General features: G+C 39.9%; 1 protein-coding gene across 1 annotated transcript; it reads left to right on the top strand.

Annotated features, from left to right (window-relative positions):
- The first annotated feature begins 13 nt into the window (after window positions 1–13).
- Window positions 14–26,135, top strand: PSKH2 (protein serine kinase H2). The gene is given in 8 exon segments (XM_065895137.1): window positions 14–132; window positions 3,690–3,701; window positions 4,521–4,857; window positions 4,859–4,958; window positions 4,961–5,079; window positions 5,082–5,189; window positions 25,840–25,870; window positions 25,873–26,135. Coding segments are annotated over 8 exon segments (1,089 nt in total).
- The last annotated feature ends 203 nt before the right edge of the window (window positions 26,136–26,338 follow it).

Genomic DNA, 26,338 nt, shown 5'->3' with positions numbered 1-26,338 from the left:
CCCTGCCGTGGCCATGGGTTGTGGTGCCAGCCGCCCGCGCCGGCCCGGGTCGAGCGGAAGAGTCAAGGCCAAGGCCGCCCCGGAGTCTCTAAGGATGCAGGTGGCCCGCCTCCGCGCCAAGTTCGACCCCGGGTCCTCCCCAGGTAAAGCGGGACGTGAACCGCAGGCGGAGGGGCTGGGCTGAGCAAGGTGAACCGCTGACCGAGGCGCCCTTAGAGTTCCCCTCGACTTGACCCGACCTTACGCTTCTTTCTGATCAAAGGCCTCAGACCTCCCTAAATCGTCTCTGTCCTTTGAGATGTAAATCTTTTACAACCCAGGAATGTCTTTCTCAAGGACCTGGGCGCCAACCTTTTGAAATGTAATCAAAGAAAGATCGAGGCTCTATCTACCAGTGTCTGTGGGAGGGTAGGAATCTCACTTCCATGACACCCCTTCCTCCCCTAATGCCCTTGAGCAATTTCCTACAAGTTCACTCCAGCCTTACAACTCTCTTGCCTTGTGTTTCAACAGTTGAGTTCAGTCTCTCCCATCGCAGTAATTTTGACCCCTCTTGCAATAGTCTGGAATAAAGTCTTCCTTGATGTTTTTAGCAAGTGTCCAGTGCAATTTCTCTTTGAAAGAGGGGGGAAGTGCAGAAGATAGGGAAAGTTCAAGACTGAAGAAGTAGGGACTTCCCTGGTGATGCAGTGGTTAAGAATCCGCCTGCCAGTACAGGGGACACGGGTTCGAGCCCTCGTCCGGGAAGATCCCACATGCCACGGAGCAACTAAGCCCGTTCGCCACAACTACTGAGCCTGTGCTCTAGAGCTCGCGAGCCACAACTACTGAAGCCCGCGCACCCAGAGTCCATGTTCTGCAACAAGAGAAGCCACCGCAATGAGAAGCCCGTGCACCGCAACAAAGAGTAGCCCCCACTTGCTGAAACTAGAGAAAGCCCGCACACAGCAATGAAGACCCAATGCAGCCAAAGATAAAAATGCAGCCAAAAAAATAAAAAGACTGAAGAAGTAGGAGCCGCAGGGAGGAGAGGGAGAGAATCCCTGACCTCAGAGCCCTGGGGGGACTTGCAATACATACACTGGAGCTGGGGTGTGTGAAGGATCTTCTGTTACGTTCTAGAAAAGGAGATCATAATTAGTGGTAATAGAAACAGGGCTTTGAATCAACCAGACTTGAGATCCACTCCTGTCTTTTCTATTGTGTGTCATTGGGAATGTTCCTTAGCCTTTTTCCTTCCTCAATTTCCACCTCTGTAAAATGGGAATAATAATAATAGCTGCCTCGTAAGAATGCTGTGAGGATGATTAAGTAATATATGTAAATGATGCTGCACAGTGCATGGTGCAGGTCCTCATGTAGATACTGTTATTGTCTTCATAAGATGACCATGTAAGAAATGAACAAGGAAGTCTGGCCAGTTGGTTGGCCTGAGAAAGAATTTCCTCAGGGTGCCCCACGTTGGCCAGGTGGAGGAAGGACATCATGGAATCCCCTCCACTCTGCAGCGTTTGGTTGGACACAGTGGTAGGTGGCTTGACTGGATTCTCAGGGACACTTCTAGTCCTAGGATTATATGCTCACCTCATCACAGTGTTCTGACCAGAGTCTATGCAGAGCCATTTCCTGGCATCCTTGGGAAATTCTGGTACAAGGATGACTTGAGGATTAGTCTAGTATCTGCTAAGCTTAGAGAAGAACAAAGTTGGCTGATGCAACTGAACTTGAATCAGAGGGGATATGGGGTCTTGTCAAGACTGAATTGATTGGGTGGCATCTCTGGTCATCTGTGACCAGGGGGTCTGGTCTAGTCTTTATCCACCCTCATAACCTCCACCTCCGGGTTAGTCCCAGGCCCTTAGATTATGACAAAGTCATAGAAGTAGAGGATCTCAATATTGGAAAGCTTTAGAGACTAACTAAAGGCTCTTCCTTAACCAATGAGGAATTGAGCCCAAAAAGATTAAGTGACTTATCCAAGTTGGTGACAGAAATGGGTCTAGAACACAGTTGTCTTTACTCTCCATTGTGAGCCCAAATGATAGATGATAGAATTTAAGTCTGACTATATTCACTTTCTTCTTGGGAGTTCATTACAATAGCTTCTGTCAAACCGGTTGCGATATTATTATTGTTTCCATGTTTCATTTTTTTTATCATGTTCAGTTTGTGGCAGCTGAGGTCAAAGTAATAATTTTGTTTCTTATAATCTCTGGGATGATGTAAAATTGCATGACCTACAAACCTGACTTTGAGGCTGCTTTGTGAGAGGGTGGGAGTGGAGGGTGGAAATGGAGGAGGTGGGTTGGCCTTGTAGATGCATCCTCCCATGCCTGATTCCATTCTTAATGTTTTCAAAATAAGGCGATAATTTGGAAATAATATTCATTCAGTGAATTGTTCTCTCATTCAACATTTATTGCTGTCCCCTCTGTGCCAGGCGCTACACAAGATATAGTCACCCAAGTCATAAAAATAGTCACCATTGTCATAAAAATTGTCACCATCCTCTTAAAAATAGTCACCATCCATGGCCATCAAGGGTTCACAAGCAAGGCCACAGCTTCAGGCTTTTGTTGTGGGACGTTTGTTATCTGAAAGCATTTATTTGCACTATAAATTTTGGCTTAAAGCTTACTGTTTCTTCCAATGCCAAATTACTGACATTTTTTTAAGCATTTGGTTTATGAAGGCTTGTAACAGTGTTGAATAACACTCCTTTTATTTGAGTGAGAGTGTAGTTCCTCAGAAATGGTAATTCGTCTGATAGCTGATGATTAATCCCATGAGCAAATGAATTTTCCTGCGGTTTTGAGGGCATAGTCATAAATTAGTATTTGCAAAGTGCTCTCATCCACATTAGAGGTAATGTGTTGGTCTGCAAAGTAACAGAATTTGAAATGCCTGTGATTATCTTCAAAATCACACTGGGAGTGCATGTGAATAAAAAAAGCAGAGTTGGAAAGAGAAGAGGGGACAGAATCCATTTAAGATTACTAAATTGCTATCTGTTTTGATAAGGCAATTGGCCAGAAAATTAAATGCACCATATAGAACAAAGCTATTTTCTGTAAGCTGGTACAGCCAAATGCCATTTTTATTCAGTAAACACAGGAATATAAGGAATAAGTAAGTAGACAAATGAAAAAAACTACAGGAAGAATAAACTCAGCAGTAAGAAGTAAGGCTGTTTAAAGTACAGACTGATATTTGCATTTGAATCTTTGGTATTCAGTATGTGACTTAAAGAATTACCTTCTCCCTGTGTCCTCCTTGAGTACATGCCATTCACTGGCATTCTTACCTGGGAGAAGTTTTAGTAAAGTGGGAAAAGCACCAAATTATGATGCAAGTAAGGAGACCTGGGTTCTGATCCTCCCTCCACAAATTAAACAACCAATCAGCTAACCTGATCTTCAAATGTCTTCATTTATAAAATGAGGGGTTGGATTAAATCATTCTCTAATATTCTTTCCAGCTTAAAATCATGATTCTAAGTCAAGCACTTTCTCAACATTTCTTAAATAAAGATAGAAGGTTAAATTTTGATAGGATTCTTAAATTTACATAGACATTAACACAGGTAACTAAAGTTTAAGATCCCTAGCCTTTGAAATCCTAGCTGACTTCCTGGTCTTTCTGAGAGATGATTACTTTACACATTACTGACATACATCCCAGGTTAAAAGTTTGTTGGCTGTGTAAAATTGCAAGCACAGTTGCGTCAGGTAGGGGGATCTATTGAGAGCTGCTGGCTGCAAGGGGGTCCTGACACCATCGCCACCTGTCTTCTGAAAGCTGCACTTATAATAGCGCAACCATGCTGATGGTACATCTACTGAGGGGCGATTTGGGGTGATACCTTGGGTGAGATACGAGTTATGCCTGGGACTGAGAGCTCACAGTCTAGCAACGTGAGGAAGCCTACTCTTTGTACCCTGTCTCCTGATATGGTTTCCTCCATCTTTGGAGAAGTTATAAATAGGACTAAGCTTCTTTTTTATTCTCTCCACCTGGTTTGGTGGTTGCTGTTGCAGAATGATAAAAACAAGAGTTGGAGGGAGGAAAGAAAATGGTAGATGGAGGCCCCAAAATTCTTCAAGGAAATTTTGGAGAAATGCATTTGAAGGAATTGGATTTAAATACCATCTATTGCAACTATCAATACAATCTGTGTGGCCTTGGGAAATCACTTAACTTTTTAATATCACCCAGCAGGAATTTTATAGGATAAGATTTTTAAAAATATATAATTCCTGGCACATAATAAATGTGTAATAAATGGTAGCTATTGTTATTAAGATTATTTGTCTTTCTACTAACTAATTACTTTTATATCACTTGCCTCCATTTCAAAAGAGGATTTGGGGTAACTTTCAAAAATAATGAACACAGATATGCAAGGAAATTGGATGGGGGGAATATAAAGCTCGAAAGGATGATATAAAGCATCTAATTAAATAATTTTAAAAATCATCACTTCAGAGGGTAACAGATTTATTTGGTCTTTCTTCCAACAGATATGATATCAAGGCTCTTATCAGGACAGGCAGTTTCAGCAAGTTTGTCAGAATGGAGCAGAAGACCACCAAGAAACCTTTTGCAATAAAAGTGATGGAAACCAGAATGAGAGAAGGCAGAGAGGCGTGTGAATCTGAGTTCTCCATCCTGTGGTGGGTTAGCTATCATTACATCGTCCAGCTCCTGGAGATCTTTGAGACCCAAGATCAAGTTTACATGGTGATGGAGTTGGCTACAGGAGGGGAATTCTTTGATGGACTCATCTCTCAGGGATACTTTACAGAGCAGGATGCTATCAGAATCCTCCACATGGCTGGTGATGTCATGAGGTATTTGCAACGCATTGAAAATAACTCACAGGGACCTAAAGCCCGAAAATCTCTTATGTCATCACCCAGGTGCAGAGTCAAAAATTTTTATCACAGATTTTGGGTTGGCAACACTGGGAACAAAAGTGGTGACTGTACAGTGAGGATGCTCTGTGGGATCCCAGAGTAAATAGCCTCCGAGATTTTGCTAAGGAAACCTTACACCAGTGCAGTTGACATGTGGGCTTTTAAGGCCTAATCACATATGTTTTACTTCATAGATTCCTGCCTTTTGATGGTGAAAGCCATATGAGAATTTACAGGACGATTCTGAAAGGCAAATATAATTACAGAGGAGATGTAAGCGCTCACTTTCTTTCTATTGACTTGGTCTTGAATAGAGTTTCTCAACATTAGCGCTATTGCCGTTTAGGGCTAGATGATTCTTTATTGGGGTTGGGGTGGGAAGAGGTGATGGGGTGGGACTGTCCTGTGCATTGTAGGATGTTTAACAGCATCCCTGGCCTCTACCAACTAGGTACAAGTAGGTACACTACTAGCAGATACTGGTAGATACTGATTTCTAGTAGCTACACTAGATACACACCTTCCCCCAGTTGTGACAATCAAAATTGTCTCCAGACACTGTTTTTTTTTAAAGAACTATTTTTATTTTTATTTTATTTTTTGGCTGCATTGGGTGTTTGTTGCTGCGCATGGGCTTTTCTCTGGTTGCAGCGAGTGGGGGCTACTCTTCGTTGTGGTGCACGGGTTTCTCATCACAGTGGCTTCTCTTGTTGCCAAGCATGGGCTCTAGGCACGCGGGCTTCAGTAGTTGTTGTGGCTCATGGGCTCTAGAGTGCAGGGTCAGTAGTTGTGGCGCACAGGCTTATTTGCTGGGAACTTCCTGGACCAGAGCTCGAACTGCATTGGCAGGCGGATTCTTCACCACTGCGCCACCAGGGAAGCCCTGTCTCCAGACATTGTTAAATGTCCCCAAGGGGGCAAAATCACCCCTGGCTGAGAGCCCCTGGTCTCAAGGTAGCAAGAGCCTCGATTACTGAGTTGTCTGTGGTTAGCCCATGACATTGACAATCAAGTAGATGAGTGAGTTTGCTGTTGTTTCTCCAATCATCACGCAGAGCCTGAGCCAGCTGAGTGGATTAATGTGTACTCAGAGGCTCAGCATGCTGCTTGGGTGTTTGATGAGAGATTTTCTGCCTTGATTCTAGATGATCCACACGCTTTTTGAGATGTAGTGTTTCCTCAGTGAAATGTTTAACTTCACAGTTTGTGTACAATATTTATCCATTGTTTAAACTTGGAACTCCCAGTGTTTACGAATGTGTTAACTTTTTTGTTTTGTTTAAGGAAGGAAAGTTACCAATAATTCTCTGTGGGAAGCATGACAAAATAGGAAATTCACTTCCTGTTGAGCAAATTTATTTTATGTTTAACTATAAAAGGGCTTTTTTTCCCACATAAAGAAAAGTATGGATAATTTGATTTTACCTACTTAAAGTGTGACATCTATATGTATAACATCTTAAGCAAAATTGAAAGCTAAATAACAAATTGAAAAATAATATTGTCTATACTCTGACAGATTTAATATCTTTTTCTTTTTTTTTTTTTTTTTCGGTACGCGGGCCTCTCACTGCAGTGGCCTCTCCCGTTGCGGAGCACAGGCTCTGGATGCGCAGGCTCAGCGACCATGGCTCACGGGCCCAGCCGCTCCGTGGCATGTGGGATCCTCCCGGACCGGGGCACGAACCCACGTCCACCGCATCAGCAGGCGGACTCTCAACCACTGCGCCACCAGGGAAGCCCCAAGATTTAATATCTTATAGTATATGTATATATTTTTTAAAAAACTGATACAAATTGACAATTGAGAACTGAGAATTACATAGGGAGATAGGAAAGGATGGGAAGAATTCACAGACAATGTAAACCACTGATTTAAAAGCTTGAAAAAAATGTCTAGCTTCACTAATGACCAAAGAAATGCAAATGAAGACAACAATATCTTTGTCTTTCAAACTGATAAAGATAAAAAAAAAACACTCAACTTAATTCTACTCATTGCTGCTAAGAATACTAAGAGATTAGCCCTGTTATTCACTACTGGTAGAGGATAAATTGTTGTAGATTTCTTGGAAAGTAGTTTGGAAAGATACATCTAGAACTTTTAAAAGTTTACGTATTTTGATCTACTAATTCCACTTTTAAGAATCTAAGGAAATAATCTGAGATGCAGCAAGGATTTCAGTGTCAAGAGGCTCATCTGGGCTATACTACAAAAGTGGACAATTGAAAGGAGCGCTAAGAGAATGTTTGAATAAATTATTGAACATTCATATGGTAGTCCCTAAATTATTCATGTTTAAAAATTATAAGGGTATTGGAAAATATTTCCAATATACTGCCAAATTAAAACAAACAAACAAACAGAATACAAATTGTGTACACGGTATTAACACAAATCATGTGGGAAAATGTATGCATAGGAAAAAGTCTTTGAGGAAATACAGTGTAATGCAGTATAATGTTAACAGAGCTTATCTCCCGGTTTACGGATTATGTACCATTTTAGTTTTCCTCTTTATAGTTTGAGTATATCTGTATTTCTGTTTTGGTTTTGTTTACAAAGAACATATATTTCTGTTTTGGTTATCTATTGCTGAATAACAAACCTTCCCTAAACCTAATGCCTTAAAATAACAACCATTTTATCATGACTCATGATTCTGTGGGTTGACAGGGCTCAGATTGGTGACACTTCTGCTTCACATGATGTTGCAGTCATCTGGTTCTTGACTGCGATGGAGTAGCCTTGATGACCCCTCAAATGGCTGACCTCTTGGTGGGAAAGCTGGATTAACTAGGTCACTGGGACCACTCCGCCTTTTTCTCTCTCCTCTCTCTGTACATCTCAGGGCCCTTTTCTCTTCATGGGGTTTCTCCACGTGCTCTCTTCAGCAGGGCAGTCAGACGTTTTACATGGCGGTTTAAGCTTTCCAAAAGGCAGTATTCCAAGAGGGAGACAAGAAGTCGCCAGTCCTCTTCAAGGCTGGGCTTGGAAATGGCACAGCATCCCTTTTGCCTCATTCTATTGGCTACTGTGAGTGCTAGATCAACCCAGATTCCACGTGCAAGGAGACCACATAAAGTGTGGCTCCAGGGGGCCTGGTCCATTGGGGCCACATTTGGACTAGATATCACAACGCCTTTTTTAATGTGCAAAAATAATAAACAATTATTCTATTAAGAGGTCCTTTTGTCAGGTTTAATTCAGAGGGTTTCTAACATCAGGTTCCTCAGAAGGCAGCCCTGAGAAGAGGGTTCATGTACAAGTAATTTATTAAGGATAGACTCCCATGGACACAGGTGAGGGAGTGAGGGAACCAGGATGGATAGGGGAGGAGGCCAAGGCCATGGAGGTGAGCCTCACCCCACAGCGTTTTTCCATCCTGAGGCAGGTGAGCTGGGTCTTCACTCCCACCCCTCTCTGCTGACCCGTGGGGTGGTGGTGATAAGAATGCTGTGGCAAATACTCACTGCTCTCTGGGATCAAGACAGAATGACTCCCGAAGCCCAAGGGTGATGATGAAAAAGATCGAGGTGCTGCGTTTCAAAAGCAAAACACTCCAAAAGAGAAGAGTATACGCACATACTGAAAAGAGGGGCTCAGCGGCAGGATGGAGCACTGATATCTCCATGATGTCATGCTCTGTCTCTTGAGGAAATGCCTGTCTGTAGCCCCAGAGTACTGAAAGCACATACCACAGAGCAGAAGTGCAACTGCTTTTAATAACTTATTGGATTTATATTCCCTTGGCCTTCTTCCCCATGCTTGTCAGCCACACATGTCTACATATTAACATTTTCTTTTAATATTACCAAGTGTCTTAGTCATCTTGAGCTGCCATAACAAAATGCTACAGACTGGGTGACTTAAACAACAGAAATTTGTTTCTCACAGGTCTAGAGTCTAGGAAGTCCAAGATCGAGATGCCAGCAAGGTAGGTTTCATTCTGAGGCCTCTTCTCTTGGCTCACAGGCAGCTGCCATCTCACTGTGTGCTCATTTGACCTCTTCTTTGTGTGCATACAGAGAAAGAGAGAATGAACTCTCTGGTGTTTTTTTCTTATGAGGACACTAATCCTATCAGATCAGGGCCCCACCATAATGACCTCATTTAACCATAATTACTTCCTTAGAAATTTCATCTCCAAATACAGCCACACTAGGGGTTAGGACTTCTATATATGAATTTCGGAGGGACACAAACATTCATTCCATGACACCAAGGAAACATATGTCGATAGACTCAGATAAGGGTATCATCATGTTTTTTCTGTCATAATATTGTTGTCTATACCTATCAAGAAGTCCAGTAATTTCTAAATGCACCAATTTTATTTAAAAACCAAGGTGACCATCAAGTCTGGAAGCATAGGTGTGATAGACAGAATAATGCCACCACCCTCCTCCCACACACCCAGCAAAGATGTCCACATCTTAATACTCAGAATCTGTGGCTATATTAGTTTACAGGTCTTTATACTAGTTTACAAAAGGAAATTTGCAGACATGATTAAATTAAGGGTTTTGAGATGAGGAGATTATCTTGGATTATCTGGGTGGGCCCAATGTGATCATAAGCGTCTTTATATGTAACAGGGAGGAAGAAGGGTCAAAGTTAGAGGACATGTGAAGACAGAAAGATAGGTTGGATTAATGTGTTTTGAGGATGGAGGAAGGGGTCACAACGAGCCAAGAAATGTGGGTGGTCTCTAGAAGCAGGAAAAGGCAGGGAACAGATTCTCCCCTAGAACGTCTGAAAGGAACACAGCTTTGCTGACACCTTGCTTTTAGTCCATCTCTAAGAGGAACACGGCTCTGCTGACACCTTGATTTTAGTCCCTAAGATCCATTTCAGACTTTTGACCTGCAAAGCTATAAGATGATAGATTTGCATTGTCTTTTTAAAAAGTCCTGTTGTCTATAACTGAAATTCCAGGTGTGACACATTGTGTGAACCACTTCTTAGCTCTAGAAGTCAGATGGAAGAGTGAAATAAATAGCATCAGAACATCCAGAGATCTCTTATGGTAAAGAAGAGAGACATGTTTAATATAAATAGCTGATACTTTACTAGACACCTGGCAGATCTGTACTCTAGTCTCACCCATGTCTAGGCAAAAAATTAGCTATAATGTTAATGTTTAATTTTTCTTGATTTTAGTGTGAAATACATTCCTTTTCATGAAGCTTTTAGGACCATTCCACTGTTGTTCTTTCCTTTTCTGAATACTGTTTAGGATTACCATAAATTTCTTTTGTTTTGACATTTAATCTATGTGTCATCTTTCTAAGATATTGTAGGCTCCTTGAAGGCTGGGATTCTGTCATGTTTTTCTAACCGTCTCCAATATGATATCACAAAGAGGTAAGCATAGACATCGCATTTCTTAAAACTAAATTACTTTTAAAAATTGAGATTCTGATTTATACCTACATGAGTAAATGGATCTCAACCATCATTGCATTGAGCATAGAATACAAATTTTAATTTATGGTATGGTAGGCTATTAGATAACTCATATTTTTAGTTGCTGAATTAATTAGGTACATTCTGGAATATTCAGGTGGTTTAAAGGCTGCATTTATTTTACTGGGTTTTGCAGGATAGAGGTGGCGGTTCCCCATTCCAGGTGCTCCTGGCAATGCCTGAGGAGCAACCAGGGTAACAAAACACAGCACATGGTGGAAAGAGGTGGAAGAGAGCAAAGAGTTCTTCCCCACTATGTGAGGGAGACCTTTGCTTATCTACTTGGTCACCAATGCCATCACAATGGATTTCAGCATGGTGGCAGGGCTTGTGCTGGAGTCTCATCCATAATTCTCCTGGAGACCATTTGACGCATGCTTGTGTGTCTCCACCCCTTCCTTCTTCCTGGCTAGGCTTTCTTCATGTCAGGAATCAAGCTCAGCTTGGGGAATACCCACATGAAAAATGCTCGGTGTCCCTGCTCTTAGGGATCTAGTGCTCTTGTCTGACAGTCCACGTATTACTATGTATCTCTTCAAATATGAAGGCTGTGATACACATAGGAAAAACGGCTCAAAGTCCATGGAGCAAGGGAAGAGAGCCTCTCACAGTGTAGGAAAGCTGGGTCAGATTTCCTGGAGAAGGGGACATTTGTGCTGTGACTTGGTGGAAGAGTAGGAGTTTCTGAATGGGAGATGAGCACATTCTAAGTAGACAGAACAACATATGCAAAAGCACAGGAAACAGAATAAGTTGACTAGTAAAAATTAAGACTTTTAGAGCATTTGTGTGCATGTGAATGCATATTTATATGAGTCTTTTGTAAAGTAGCATAGTGTAAATGTTAAGAGCACAGTCTGGAGCGATACTGGCTGCCCTTCACTCCCAGCTGTGCCATTTACTAACTCTGTAACTCTGGGCTTGCTTCTTAATTTCTCTGTATCTCAGTTTCTTCATTTGTAAAACAGAAATAATGACAGTATCTGTCTAACAGGGTTGTTGTGAAGATCAAATGAGCTAATAGATGTAAAGTGCTTAGAATAGATTTATATGTTAGTACATATGTAGTCAGTGCTATATATGTGTTGGCTATTTCTGTTATTATTACTATTAATAAGGGAAATATTGGGAATGAAAGTTTGAATTTTACTTAAGCAATATATATATATATATATATATATATATAGAGAGAGAGAGAGAGAGAGAGAGAGAGAGAGAATATATAGTTATCAATTGTACCTGTCTCACCTTTTAAATGGAATAGTGAGAAACGTGTGGTGTTAGATTTTTAATATTGATGATAAATCAATTACACATTCTTGCCAATTAGTTAAGAAACACATATTTTGCCTAATTATCTCCACTATATCACAGTAATCTTTTTTTGGTGTGAAGTAAATTGATAATAAAGTGAGTCATAACCATATTAGCTAGCTGACAAGGATAAACACTGGTATTAAAAAGATATATATATATATTTTTTTAATAAAATTATTTTATTTATTTATTTGTTTCTGGCTGCGTTGGATCTTTGTTGCTGTGCGCGGGCTTTCTCTAGTTGTGGTGAGTGGGGGCTACTCTTCATTGTGGTGTGCGGGTTTCTCATTGCCGTGGCTTCTCTTGTTGCCGAATACGGGCTCCAGGCACATGGGCTTCAGTTGTTGTGGCTTGCGGGCTCTAGAGCACAGGCTCAGTAGTTGTGGTGCATGGGCTTAGCTACTCCGCGGCATGTGGGATCTTCCCGGACCAGGGCTCGAAGCTGTGTTCTGTGAATTGGCAGGCAGATTCTTAACCACTGCACCACCAGGGAAGCCCTAAAAAGATATTTTAAAAATAACCCACATGGACGTTAATAGAAAGTGGTGCCCATCTGCTTAGATTCACCTATGATTGATGTACTGTTAGGAAGAAATTTACTGATATGTTCCCTTGGAAGGAACAGATCTGATGGATTATGCTCACCAGCCATGACCCCAGTTTCTTTCTATTTCCTTATCTCCACTAGTTTCTCACATTTTTTTCTTTACTATATTTCTCCTCTACTCAGGTTATTAAGTAGGAATAAAAGGAGAGGCGAGCAGAAGATTTGGTCCTTTAACTCCCGTTCATTCTCTTTCCATCCTGACCAGAATGCCAATAATGAACATTACACTATATCTCAGGCCATAATTCTTGTAATTTGGTTCCTATTCCTGTGTTTTAGTTCCTAAGTACTTCTGCTCACAAAAAAGTGGTGCTTAATATTTCTTTAATGATATTTTTACTTTAAAAGTTGTTTTACAGAAATAATTTAAAGATTATAAATCTTTCAAATTGGATTTCATTTTCTGCTTGTCACTTTCTTCATCTCTTCTTTGACTCACCTTAAATTGAATGTATGTATATCTTCTTTTAAACTCCATCACCAATAGTGAGTGTTTGTAAGAATTAAAACATAGAGAAGCTTCAAGATGGTGGAAGAGTAAGACGCGGAGATCACCTTCCTCCCCACAAATTTATCAGAAATACATCTACATGTGGAACAACTCCTACAGAACACCTACTGAACGCTGGCAGAAGACTTAGACCTCCCAAAAGGCAAGAAACTCCCCACGTACCTGGGTAGGGCAAAAGTAAAAATGAAAAAACAGAGACAAAAGAACAGGGACGGGACCTGCACCAGTTAGAGGGAGCCGTGAAGGAGGAAAGGTTTCCACACACTAGGAAGCCCCTTCACGGGCGGAGACTGCTGGTGGCGGAGGGGGGAAGCTCCAGAGCCATGGAGGAAAGTGCAGCAACAGGGGTGCGGAGGGCAAAGCGGAGAGATTCCCGCACAGAGGAGCTGTGCCGACCAGCACTCACCAGCCCGAGACGCTTGTCTGCTCACCCGCCGGGGCGGGCGGGGCTGTGAGCTGAGGCTCTGGCTTCCATCAGATCCCAGGCAGAGGACTGGGGTTGGCGGCATGAGCACAGCCTGAGGGGGCTAGTAAGTCACAGCTAGCCCGGAGGGAGTCCGGGGAAAAGTCTGGACTGGTCGAAGAGGCAAGAGACTTTTTCTTCCCTCTTTTGTTTCCGGGTTTGCGAGGAGAGGGGATTAAGAGCACCGCTTAAAGGAGCTCCAGCGACGGGCGTGAGCTGCGGCTATCAGTGCGGACCCCAGAGACGGGCATGGGAAGCTAAGGCTGCTGCTGCCACCACCAAGAAGCCTGTGTGCGAGCACACTTCACTATCCACACCACCACTCCTGGGAGCCTGTGCAGCCCCCCACTGCCAGGGTCCCGTGATCCAGGGACAACTTCCCCGGTAGAACGCACGGCACGCCTCAGGCTGGTGCAATGTCACGCCGGCCTCTGCTGCCACAGGCTCACCCTGCATCCGTACCCCTCCCTCCCCCAGCCTGAGTGAGCCAGAGCCCCCAAATCAGCTGCTCCTTTAACCCCGTCCTGTCTGAGAGAAGAACAGACACCCTCAGGCGACCTACACGCAGAGGCGGGGCTAAATCCATAGCTCACAAACCCAGGAGCTATGTGAACAAACAGGAGAAAGGGAAATTTCTCCCAGCAGCCTCAGGAGCAGCGGATGAAATCTCCACAATCAACTTGTACCCTGCACCTGTGGAACACCTGAATAGACAATGAATCATCCCAAATTTAGGAGGTGGACTTTGGGAGCAACGATATATATATATATATATATATATATATATATATATATATATATATATATATATATATATATATATATATATATATATTCCCTTTTTCTCTTTTTGTGAGTGTGTATGTGTATGCTTCTGTGTGTGATTTTGTCATAATAACTTTGCTTTTACCATTTGTCCTAGGGTTCTGTCTGCCCATTTTTTTTTAATTCCTTAAAAAAATCTTTTTTTCCTTAATAATTTTTTTATTTTAATAACTTTATTTTATTTTATTTTACTTTACTTTATTTTATTTTACCTTCTTTCTTTCTTTCTCTTTTTTCTCGCTTTTATTCTGAGCCATGTGGAGGACAGGCTCTTGGTGCTCCAGCCAGGCATCAGGGCTGTGCCACTGAGGTGGGAGAGGCAAGTTCAGGACACTGGTCCACAAGAGACCTCCCAGCTCCATGTAATATCAAACGGTGAAAATCTCCCAGAGTTCTCTATCTCAGTGCCAAGACGCAGCTCCACTCAAAGACCAGCAAGCTACAGTGCAGGACACCCCATGCCAAACAACTAGCAAGACAGGAACACAACCCCATCCATTAGCACAGAGGCTGCCTAAAATCATAATAAGGCCCAGACAACCCAAAACACACCACCAGACGTAGACCAGCCCACCAGAAAGACAATATCGAGCTTCATCCACCAGAACACAGGCACTAGTCCCCTCCACCAGGAAGCCTGCACAACCCACTGACCCAGACTTAGCCACTGGGGACAGAAACCAAAAATAACAGAAACTACAAACCTGCAGTCTGTGAAATGGAGACGCCAAACACAGTAAGTTAAGAAAAATGAGAAGACAGAGAAACACACAGCAGATGAAGGAGCAAGGCAAAGACCCACCAGACCTAACAAATGAAGAGGAAATAGGCAGTCTACCTGGTAAAGAATTCAGAATAATGATAGTAAAGATGATCTAAAATCTTGGAAATAGAATGGAGATAACACAAGAAGTGTTTAACAAGGACCTAGAAGAACTAAAGAGCAAACAAAAAATGATGAACAACACAATAAATGAAACTAAAAATTCTCTACAAGGGAACGATAGTAGAATGACTGAGGCAGAACGGATAAGTGACATGGAAGATAAAAAAGTGGAAATAACTACTGCAGAGCAGAATAAAGCAAAAAAGAATGAAAAGAATTGAGGACAGTGTCAGAGACTTCTGGGACAACATTAAATGTGCCAACATTCAAATTATAAGGGTCCTAGAAGAATAAGAGAAAAAGAAAGGGACTGAGAAAATATTTGAAGAGATTATAGTTGGAAACCTCCCTAATATGGGAAAGGAAATAGTTAATCAAGTCCAGGAAGCACAGAGAGTCCCATACAGGATAAATCCAAGGAGAAACACACCAAGACACATATTAATCAAACTATCAAAAATTAAATACAAAGAACAAATATTAAAAGTGGCAAGGGAAAAACAACAAGTAACATATAAGGGAATCCCCATAAGGTTAACAGCTGAACTTTCAGCAGAAACTCTGCAAGCCAGAAGGGTGTGGCAGGATATATTTAAAGTGATGAAAGAGAAAAACCTACAACCAAAATTACTCTACCCAGCAAGGATATCATTCAGATTTGATGGAGTAATTAAAAGATTTACAAACAAGCAAAAGCTAAGAGAATTCAGCACCACCAAACCAGCTTTACAACAAATGCTAAACAAACTTCTCTAGGCAGGAAACACAAGAGAAGGAAAAGACCTACAATAATAAACCCAAAACAACTAAGAAAATGGTAATAGGAACATACATACCGATAATTACCTTAAAAGTAAATGGTTTAAATGCTCCAACCAAAAGACATAGACTGGCTGAATGGATACAAAAACAAGACCTGTGTATATGCTGTCTACAAGAGACCCACTTCAGACCTAGAGACACATACAGATTGAAAGTGAGGGGATGGAAAAAGATATTCCATGCAAATGGAAATCAAAAGAAAGCTGGAGTAGCAATTCTCATATCAGACAAAATAGACTTTAAAACAAAGACTAATACAAGAGACAAAGAAGGACACTACATAATGATCAAGCGATCAATCCAAGAAGAATATATAACAATTGTAAATATTTATGCATGCAACATAGGAGTACCTCAATACATAAGGCAAATACTAACAGTCATAAAAGGGGAAATCAACAGTAACACAATCATAGTAGGGGACTTTAACACCCCACTTTCACCAATGGACAGATCATCCAAAATAGAAATAAGGAAACATAAACTTTTTTTTTTTTACATCTTTATTGGAGTATAATTGCTTTACAATGGTATGTTAGTTTCTGCTTTATAACAAAGTGAATCAGTTATACATATGTTGCCATATCTTTTCCCTCTTGCGTCTCCTTCCATCCCACCCTCCCTATCCCACCCCTCCAGGCGGTCACAAAGCACCGAGCTGATCTCCCTGTGCTATGCGGCTGCTTCCCGCTAGCTATCTACCTTACATTTGTTAGTGTATATATGTCCATGCCTCTCTCTCGCTTTGTCCCAACTTACCCTTCCCCCTCCCCATATCCTCAAGTCCATTCTCTAGTAGGTCTGTGTCTTTATTCCTATCTTACCCCTAGGTTCTTCATGACATTTTTTTCTTAAATTCCATATATATGTGTCAGCATATGGTACTTGTCTTTCTCTTTCTGACTTTCTTCACTCTGTATGACAGACTCTAGGTATATCCACCTCATTACAAATAGCTCAATTTTGGGAAACACAAGCTTTAAATGATACATTAAACAAGATGGACTTAATTGATATTTATAGGACATTCCATCCAAAAACAACAGAATACACATTCTTCTCAAGTGCTCATGGAACATTCTCCAGGATAGGTCATATCTTGGGTCACAAATCAAGCATTGGTAAATTTAAGAAAATTGAAATTGTATCAACTATCTTTTCCGACCACAACACTATGAGACTAGGTATCAATTACAGGAAAAAATCTGTAAGAAATACAAACACATGGAGGCTAAACTGCACACTATTTAATACCCAAGAGATCACTGATGAAATCAAAGAGGAAATCATAAAATACCTAGAAACAAATGACAATGAAAGCACAATGACCCAAAACCTGTGGGATGCAGCAAAAGCAGTACTAAGAGGGAAGTTTATAGCTATACAAGCCTACCTTAAGAAAAAAAAAAGCATCTCAAATAAACAATCTAACCTTACACTAAAGCAATTAGAGAAAGAAGAACAAAAATACCCTAAAGTTAGCAGAAGGAAAGAAATCATAAAGATCATATCAGAAGTAAATGAAAAAGAAATGAAGGAAACGATAGCAAAGATCAATAAAACTAAAAGCTGGTTCTTTGAGAAGATAAATAAAATTGATAAACCATTAGCCAGACTTATCAAGAAAAAAAAAGGGAAAAGACTCAAATCAATAGAATTAGAAATGAAAAAGGAGAAGTAACATTTGACACTACAGAAATACAAAGGATCATGAGAGATTACTACAAGCAACTGTATGCCAATAAAATGGAAGAAATGGACAAATTCTTAGAAATGCACAACCTTCTGAGACGGAACTAGGAAGAAATAGAAAATATGAACAGACCAATCACAAGCACTGACATTGAAACTGTGATTAAAAATCTACCAACCGGGCTTCTCTGGTGGCGCAGTGGTTGAGAGTCCGCCTGCCGATGCAGGGGACATGGGTTCGTGCCCCGGTCCGGGAGGATCCCACGTGCGGCGGAGTGGCTGGGCCCGTGAGCCATGGCCGGTGAGCCTGCACGTCCGGAGCCTGTGCTCTGCAACGGGGGAGGCCACAACAGTGAGAAGCCCGCGTACCGCAAAAAAAAAAAAAAAATCTACCAACCAACAAAAGTCCAGGACCAGATGGCTTCACAGGCGAATTCCATCAAACATTTAGAGAAGAGCTAACACCTATCCTTCTCAAACTCTTCCAAAATATAGCAGAGGGAGGAACACTCATAAACTCATTCTATGAGGCCACCATCACCCTGAAACCAAAACCAGACAAAGATGTCACAAAGAAAGAAAACTACAGGCCAATATAACTGATGAACATAGATGCAAAAATCCTCAACAAAATACTATCAAACAGAATGCAACAGCACATTAAAAGCATCATACACCATGATCAAGTGGGGTTTATTACAGGAATGCAAGGATTCTTTAATATACACAGATCAATCAATGTGATACACCATACTAACCAATTGAAGGAGAAAAAACATATGATCATCTCAGTAGATGCAGAGAAAGCTTTCGACAAAATTCAACAGCCATTTGATAAAAAACCTCCAGAAAGTAGGCATAGAGGGAGCTTTCCTCAATATAATAAAGGCCATATATGACAAACCCACAGCCAACACATCCTCAATGGTGAAAAACTGAAAGCATTTCCACTAGGATCAGGAACAAGACACGTTTGCCCACTCTCACCACTATTGTTCAACATAGTTTTGGAAGTTTTAGCCACAGCAATCAGAGAAGAAAAAGAAAGAAAAGAAATTCAAATCGGAAAAGAAGAAGTAAAGCTGTCACTGTTTGCAGATGACATGATACTCTACATAGAGAATCCTAAAGATGCTATCAGAAAGCTACTAGAGCTAATCAATGAATTTGGTAAAGTAGCAGGATACAAAATTAATGCACAGAAATCTCTTACATTCCTATACAGTAATGATGAAATATCTGAAAGTGAAATTAAGAAAACACTCCCATTTACCATTGCAACAAAAAGAATAAAATATCTAGGAATAAACCTACCTAAGGAGACAAAAGACCTGTATGCAGAAAATTATGACACTAATGAAAGAAATTAAAAATGATACAAATAGATGGAGAGACATACCATGTTCTTGGATTAGAAGAGTCAACATTGTGAAAATGACTCTACTACCCAAAGCAACCTACAGATTCAGTGAATCCCTATCAAACTACCACTGGCATTTTTCACACAACTAGTACAAAAAAATTCACAATTTGTATGGAAACACAAAAGACCCTGAATAGCCAAAGCAATGTTGAGAAAGAAAAACGGAATTGGAGGAATCAGGCTACCTGACTTCAGACTATACTACAACTACAGTAATCAAGACAGTATAGTACTGGCACAATAACAGAAATATAGATCAATGGAACAGGATAGAAAGCCCAGAGATAAACCCACACACATATGGTCACCTTATCTTTGATAAAGGAGGCAAGAATACGCAGTGGAGAAATGACAGCCACTTCAAGAAGTGGTGCTGGGAAAACTGGACAGCTACATGTAGAAGAATGAAATTAGAACACTCCCTAATACCATACACAGAAATAAACTCAAAATGGATTAAATACCTAAATGTAAGGCCAGACACCATCAAACTCTTAGAGGGAAACATAGGCAGAACACTCTATGACATAAATCACAGCAAGATCCTTTTTGACCCACCTCTTAGAGAAATGGAAATAAAAAGAAAAATAAACAAATGGGACTTAATGAAACTCCAAAGATTTTGCACAGCAAAGGAAACCATAAACAAGACGAAAAGACAACCCTCAGAATGGGAGAAAATATTTGCAAATGAAGCAACTGACAAAGGATTAGTCTCCAAAATTTACAAGCAGTTCAGTAACAAAAAACCAAACAATCCAATAATGGATTGGGTTAAGACCTAAATAGACATTTCTCCAAAGAAGATATACAGATTGCCAACAAACACATGAAAGAATGTTCAACATCATTAATCATTAGAAAATGCAACTCAAAACTACAATGAGATATCATTTCACACCAGTCAGAATGGCCATCATAAAAAAATGTACAAACAATAAATGCTGAAGAGGGTGTGGAGAAAACGGCACCCTCTTGCACCGTTAGTGGGAATGTAAATTTATACAGCCACTATGGAGAACTGTATGGAGATTGCTTAAAGAACTAAAAGTAGAACTACCATATGACCCAGCAATCCCACTACTGGGCATATACACTGAGAAAACCATAATTCAAAAAGAGTCATGTACCAAAATGTTCATTGCAGCTCTATTTACAATAGCCAGGACATGGAAGCAACCGAAGTGTCCATCAACAGGTGAATGGATGAAGAAGATGTGGCACATACATACAATGGAATATTACTCAGCCATAAAAAGTAACGAAACTGAGTTATTTGTAGTGAGGTGGATGGACCTAGAGACTTTCATACAGAGTGCAGTAAGTCAGAAAGAGAAAAACAAATACTGTATGCTAACACGTATATATGGAATATTAAAAAAAAAAGAAAGAAAGAAAGGAAAATGGTCAGAAGAACATAGGGGAAAGACGGGAATAAAGATTCAGACCTACTAGAGAATGCACTTGAGGATACGGGGAGGGGGAAGGGTAAGCTGGGCCAAAGTGAGAGAGTGACATGGGCATATATACACTGCCAAACATAAAATAGATAGCTAGTGGGAAGCAGCCACATAGCACAGGGAGATCAGCTCAGTGCTTTGTGACCACCTTGAGGGGTGGGATAGGGAGGGTGGGAGGGAGATGCAAGAGGGAAGAGACATGGGGACATATGTATATGTATAACTGATTCACTTTGTTATAAAGCAGAAACTAGCACACCATTGTAAAGCAATTATACTCCAATAAATATGTTAAAAAAAAAGAATTGGAACAGTGGTTCATCTCACTTTGACTGTGTGGATGTTAGCCTTGGCATAAGGGATAGTGATTAGAGTGGAAAATACCTATTGGCTTCCTTGATTATGTTGCACTTCTTGACGTTGATCTTATCAATGGAATTCATGGAGTTGAGGGGAAAAGAACTATTTGCATAAAGTTTTCATAAACTTAGAAATATCTGGATTTAATATTATATTTATATTATTTATATTATGGTTTATGAGACATAATATAGGAACTAGTTCTAAATGTATTTTATGTATGGAAGAATGGGGCAACCGATGATTTAGCATTCAAAGGCCAATTCAATTTTTTGTTATTTTTCTTATCATCCTTCTTTGAGGATAATCTCTGCCGAATCCTTTTAAAGTTTCAGCAGTTTCTTTATCAGTGAAGAACTTAAACCATCCCTCCCCCCATGTCAAGAGCCTCAAAATTATCCTATTAACTTACAAAAATATCTTCTTTATGAGCCTCATGTAGGATTAATTGGCTCCTTCTCCATTTTTTATTAGATGTCACCTATAATAACTTGTGAATGTCTATTCACTTTTTCCAGGGTTTACAAATGTCCCAACAGATAGAGCATTGTGACATAATTAGTCAAATCAGATAGAGCATTGTGACATAACTAGTCAAATCTTGACTTCGAGCAGTTTCAGCTTTGGCAAATATAAGACCTAATTTGAAGTCTAGGGAGTCTGAATATTGGGAAGAAAGAAAACCCCTTAAATATCTATGACATAAAGATGATGTACAGAATCTCCTGCTTTTTGAAATGAGGAAAAATGATTTTGCCCAGTCTACTGCTAACAAAGTTATGGAGAGTTGTCAGTACTTTGGGGCACATTTAGATAAAATTTAATTGTAAAGCTTAAGTGAAATCCTACCAAGGCCATAAGGCTAAAGTTCAAAGAAGGAAGGGAAATGCTTGTCGGAGGTTTATCACCAGGAGAAATTTTAATAAAAACTACAGTTTCTGAGGGGATTAATGTTACCTTGAGTGCTCCTATTCCAAGGATTTGAATGATAGCTTAACTATCTACCTAGAAAAATAGATGTTTGTAGTTTTATGAAAACTTATGATTAAATCCACCAGTAATTACACTTTACTTCTATAAGCTCTATATTTATCAAGTTTCAACATTAATTATAATCCTTAAATTTTTTTCTTCCAGTTTTATTGAGGTATCATTGACATACCACACTGTATAAGTTTAAGGTATACAGCATGATGATTTGACTTATATACATCATGAAATGATTTTCACAATAAATTTAGTGAACATCCATCATCTAATAGAGATACAAAATAAAAGAAAAAGAAAAAATATTTTTCCTTGTGATGAGAACTCTTAGTATTTACTCTCTTAACAGCTTTCATGTATAACACACAGCAGTACTAATTATTAAATCTTGTATATTACAACCCCAATACTTATTTATCTTGTAACTGGAAGTTTCTACCTTTTAACCACCTTCATTCAATTCCTCTTCCCCCTTACCACCTGCCTCTGGTAGCCAAAAAATCTGATCTCTTTTTCTATGAGTTTTGTTTGTTTTTGAAGTACAATTGTCCTACAACACTGTGTTAATTCCTAGTGCACAACATAGTGATTCAATATTTCTGTACATTAAAAAATGATCATCATTACAATGTTTAAAATTTAAGACATTGCATCCAAAATTTTAGGGACTACATCTATATTGCATGTGCTTGTGCTTGTGGTGTCTAGCTTTTAATAATGATTTTTAATAATGATTCTCGGTGGGAATGCCTCAAAGGAACCAAAAAATATGAAAGCTTTGACTAGTCATATGAATATTATTCATTTTTAAACTAGTTACATAGTCAGTTTTTGTATATTTGGTAACCTTCTGCACAAGCTATTACATTACCTTTATTAATCAGTGTTCATTAAAAGAAAAGAATTAACATGGGAATCTGGAATATAGGACTCTGTAGTCTCTTGCAGGGGGAGATGGGAATCTCTATGGGGACTCCTGGGGCTCCTGGGGAGGAAAGTGAAGGAGACTATAGGATACAAAGCTGTGGGCAACCCCTAGGTAAGAGAATCCTGGACAAATAATTTAATTTGAGAGCTGATGCATAAAATTAGAGGTGAAAGTAGGGTCTGGTTGTCAGAATGAGGAAGAAGGGCAGGAAAGGATGGGGTGGAGGACAGAGCCAGTGAATGGAATACTGCAGAGAAGGCCAGGGAGCACCAGGTGAAGGGGAAGCTGGAAGACTCTGCTGAACAATAAGCCAGCAAGAGCCTCACTGGGGCAGGATCCAGAGAGCCAGACTCTTTCAAAGGCCCTGCACTTGGGTCACATTAAGAGAAAAGTATTCATCAACAGATTGGAAAGCAATAAAGTACTATCATCCCCTACGTCTCTGTTTAGAGGCAAAGGAGTCAAGACATCAATAGAATATGATACCATCCTTCTAAAATTTTTTAATTCCTCCAAAGCTAATAGTGCAATTGCTAGTATTGAATTTTACTTTTATACCCTTTTTTGTTGTTGTTTTGTACAGTTTAGCTAGTTTCTATTAGAGAGGACAGAGAAATAGGCAGAAATGAACAAAGGAAGAGAGAAGAAAGTGGAGAAAGCCCCATATTGTCCACACATATTACAATGTACTTGTAACTAATTGGATGAGCTTGGGATAAAAGAAAGTGCTGTCTTTCTTTTTACATGGTTCATTACTGCTTCACACAGAATAATTTTTTTTAAGGACTTACATTTATCGTGGTAATAATAAGTGGAATTAGTCTGAGAAGTTTGGGATAATTTGCATCTTCTTGTCCTCTAAATATTGTTAGTGAGGTGTCTATAGAAGTACTGAGGAGGAAGTTACATTGTGATTTAATAGTAACCACGACAAAAGCAACAACAATCTTCCTAATATTTTATGCTTTGAAAACCATTTTTCACATACTTTATTAATTTGTTCCTAATAGGAGATATGATGATCCCCATTTTTCTGATGAGGAAACCAAGATCTTGAGCTGAGTGTGGCCAGTCAGCCTGTCTGGTCCAGACCCCCTTACCTCAATCTGCAGCTCTTTCCACATTAAGACGGGTTAACTGGCTGGCTGACAGCAGTGTCTCCCTGAGACTGTGGAGAAAAGCCAAATGGGAATTTTCAAGTCAAAGAGTGGGAGTGGCCATGTCTAAGAAGAGAAATGGTGAGGAAAGCCTCATTGGACATAACGTGGATGTGAAAGCTGCTGACAGAACTTAGTGATGTCATCAGGTGACAGTTGGTCCAGAGTAGGAATTTGATTCAACCTGTGGTGCCACAACCTGATTGGTTTGTGTCATATAACACTATTAGTTCAAAAATTTTGAGCGTGCACACTCAGTTTTTATGCATTTCTAGAATATGTACATGTATGTATATTAATCTGTTTTATACTTTATAAAACAGAGACAAAAATAAAGTTTGGATTAAGAAGATAAAAATACAGTAGAAGTCCTAAAATTTTTTTCCTTGTACCTGTTGTCTTCTAATACGTAACTTGAAACTGTCTTCTACATACCCTCTAGTTGTTCTTTGTGGCTCAGGGATTCTGTCATTTATAACCTGTGTTTGAATAATGAGCTTTGTCTGAAGAGTTCTTTTCCAGGACACTAGTTACCTTATTTTCTGCAACTGCATTTTCAATATATATTCATTTGGTCATCTTAATGAGCTCTCCATAAATCTCATTGCACATATTTTATATTCTTTCCAGAAAGATTCAGTTGCTTGTCTTATAATGCTCCACTGAAGACATCTAATTTAACCTTCATTTAACTAGACATGAGCCCAGATAAATACGTCTGGATCCAGGGCCAAATAAATGTCTAGCCAAAATCAGAGGACATGCCATCATGAGTTTCAGCTACTGACATGTTTTGTCTAGAGTTGCAAGGTTTATGTTTTATTTTCCCTGTGTTTGGCAAGTGTGTTCATTTATTTCAGGAATTTTATTTTTGGGATAAACATTTCTCGTATCTCACTTATCTAAATAAACTGAAGGAAAAAAAGGAGAGTAATTTCTTTACTGATTTCTTTGATCCAGATTCTCAGAATGCTAAGAGATTGGAGGCTGTGATGTTTATGTATGGAGTTTGATTTTTCCTTCCACAAGGACAAAGCAATAGCTTGTAAGGATTCCCTTATTTTTCTTGAGATACACATATCAACCAGAAATTTCTGTTTGCAATATAGCAAATATATGGTCAGTTTTCTCAATCTCTCTCCTTTCTAGATAAGGAGGGATACAAAACCATACTATTTTCCAGATACGTGTTACATGTTGATAGGTAATACAGAAAACAAGTTTGAGGAAAAACAACAGCCCTCTTGTCCCCATCCTCACAAAAGTCACTATGAATTTCTGTCATTGTACTTAAATTATGAGCAAAAGCTGTAGATTTTGCCAGAATACGTCCTCGAAACATCAAATAGCTGGTTGAACATGTCATATCTCTGCCACGGGCTGAATCCCGCTTGTAGGCAACTGACTGGGAGTCATGAGGGCCCTGTGTGCTCAAAGGAAAGGCGCTGTGAGGGATTCTTCCCCAAAGTCCTCTTTTCTCTCCAGGCAGTGGAGAGGTAGGCATCGTAAGTCCAGAGTAAGTTTTCAAAGGGAGAGAAAAGTTGATGATTTCCCAGTCCATTCCACTTTCCATTCTAACTCATTCCTGGAGTCGTAGGGGCTCTCTGACTTGACCACAATGGGGTAAATACTCACCTGATACTGGTGGAGTTCACCAACAAGAGCTGCTTCGCCTTATCCTGCTTACGTGAACAGGATGTGGAAACTTGCATCGCTGCTGGCAGCACACTGGACAGATTTCTGGAAAAGAATTCTCATTCGTTGGACAGAGAGTTTGGAAGATAATTTTTGTGTTGGTTTTTTTTCTTTTGCTAAAGAGAGATTTTTTTTTTGTCTTTTCAAAAGTGGAATTTTAGGTTCACTACATGTTTAATGATATAAGCTCCGAATGGCTTATTTGAAGAAGTCATTTGGATTTAATAAGCATTGACCTTTGTAATTAAGAACATGATTCTGTATGTGTGTTTTTATTTTATTTATTTTATTCTATTTTATTTATTTATTTTTCTTCTTAGCCTTGGCCAACTATTTCCCACTGGGTGAAGGACTTAACAAACTACTGATTTTGGAGGCTAAACATCAAGTGTCAGCTGGGCAGGCCCTGGACCATCCCTGGGTCCTCATGACTGCAGGATCTTCCATGAAGAATCTTTAGAGGGTCATTTCCCAAAACTTCATGCGGAGGGCATCTCCCCAACCCCAGCGTCCCAGATCTGCACAATCTTCTAAGTGATGTTCTTATCATAAATCAAGGCATATGTGGAGCAAGAGAAACTTAAAGGTAGAAGAATCACCACTATCTGCACTTTAGTGAGCAGATGAACTTTAAAATCACTTTATCCAATTGCAAGCCAGATACATTAACTTCATTAATAGCATTACGTCAGTAGGGACCATTTCATCATGATTAAGGCACCCTAAAGCTCCAGGAATCTGAGAGTATGTGGTTATTGTTGGATAACGGTGACTTTCACTTTTAACATTTTTTGATCTATAATTTGTCCCATATTTATA

This window comes from Phocoena phocoena, chromosome 17 (assembly GCF_963924675.1).
Source record: "Phocoena phocoena chromosome 17, mPhoPho1.1, whole genome shotgun sequence".
Lineage (NCBI taxonomy): Eukaryota > Metazoa > Chordata > Mammalia > Artiodactyla > Phocoenidae > Phocoena > Phocoena phocoena.
The sequence above is the reverse complement of the archived record's forward strand: the minus strand, read 5'-3'. Positions and strand labels throughout refer to the sequence as shown.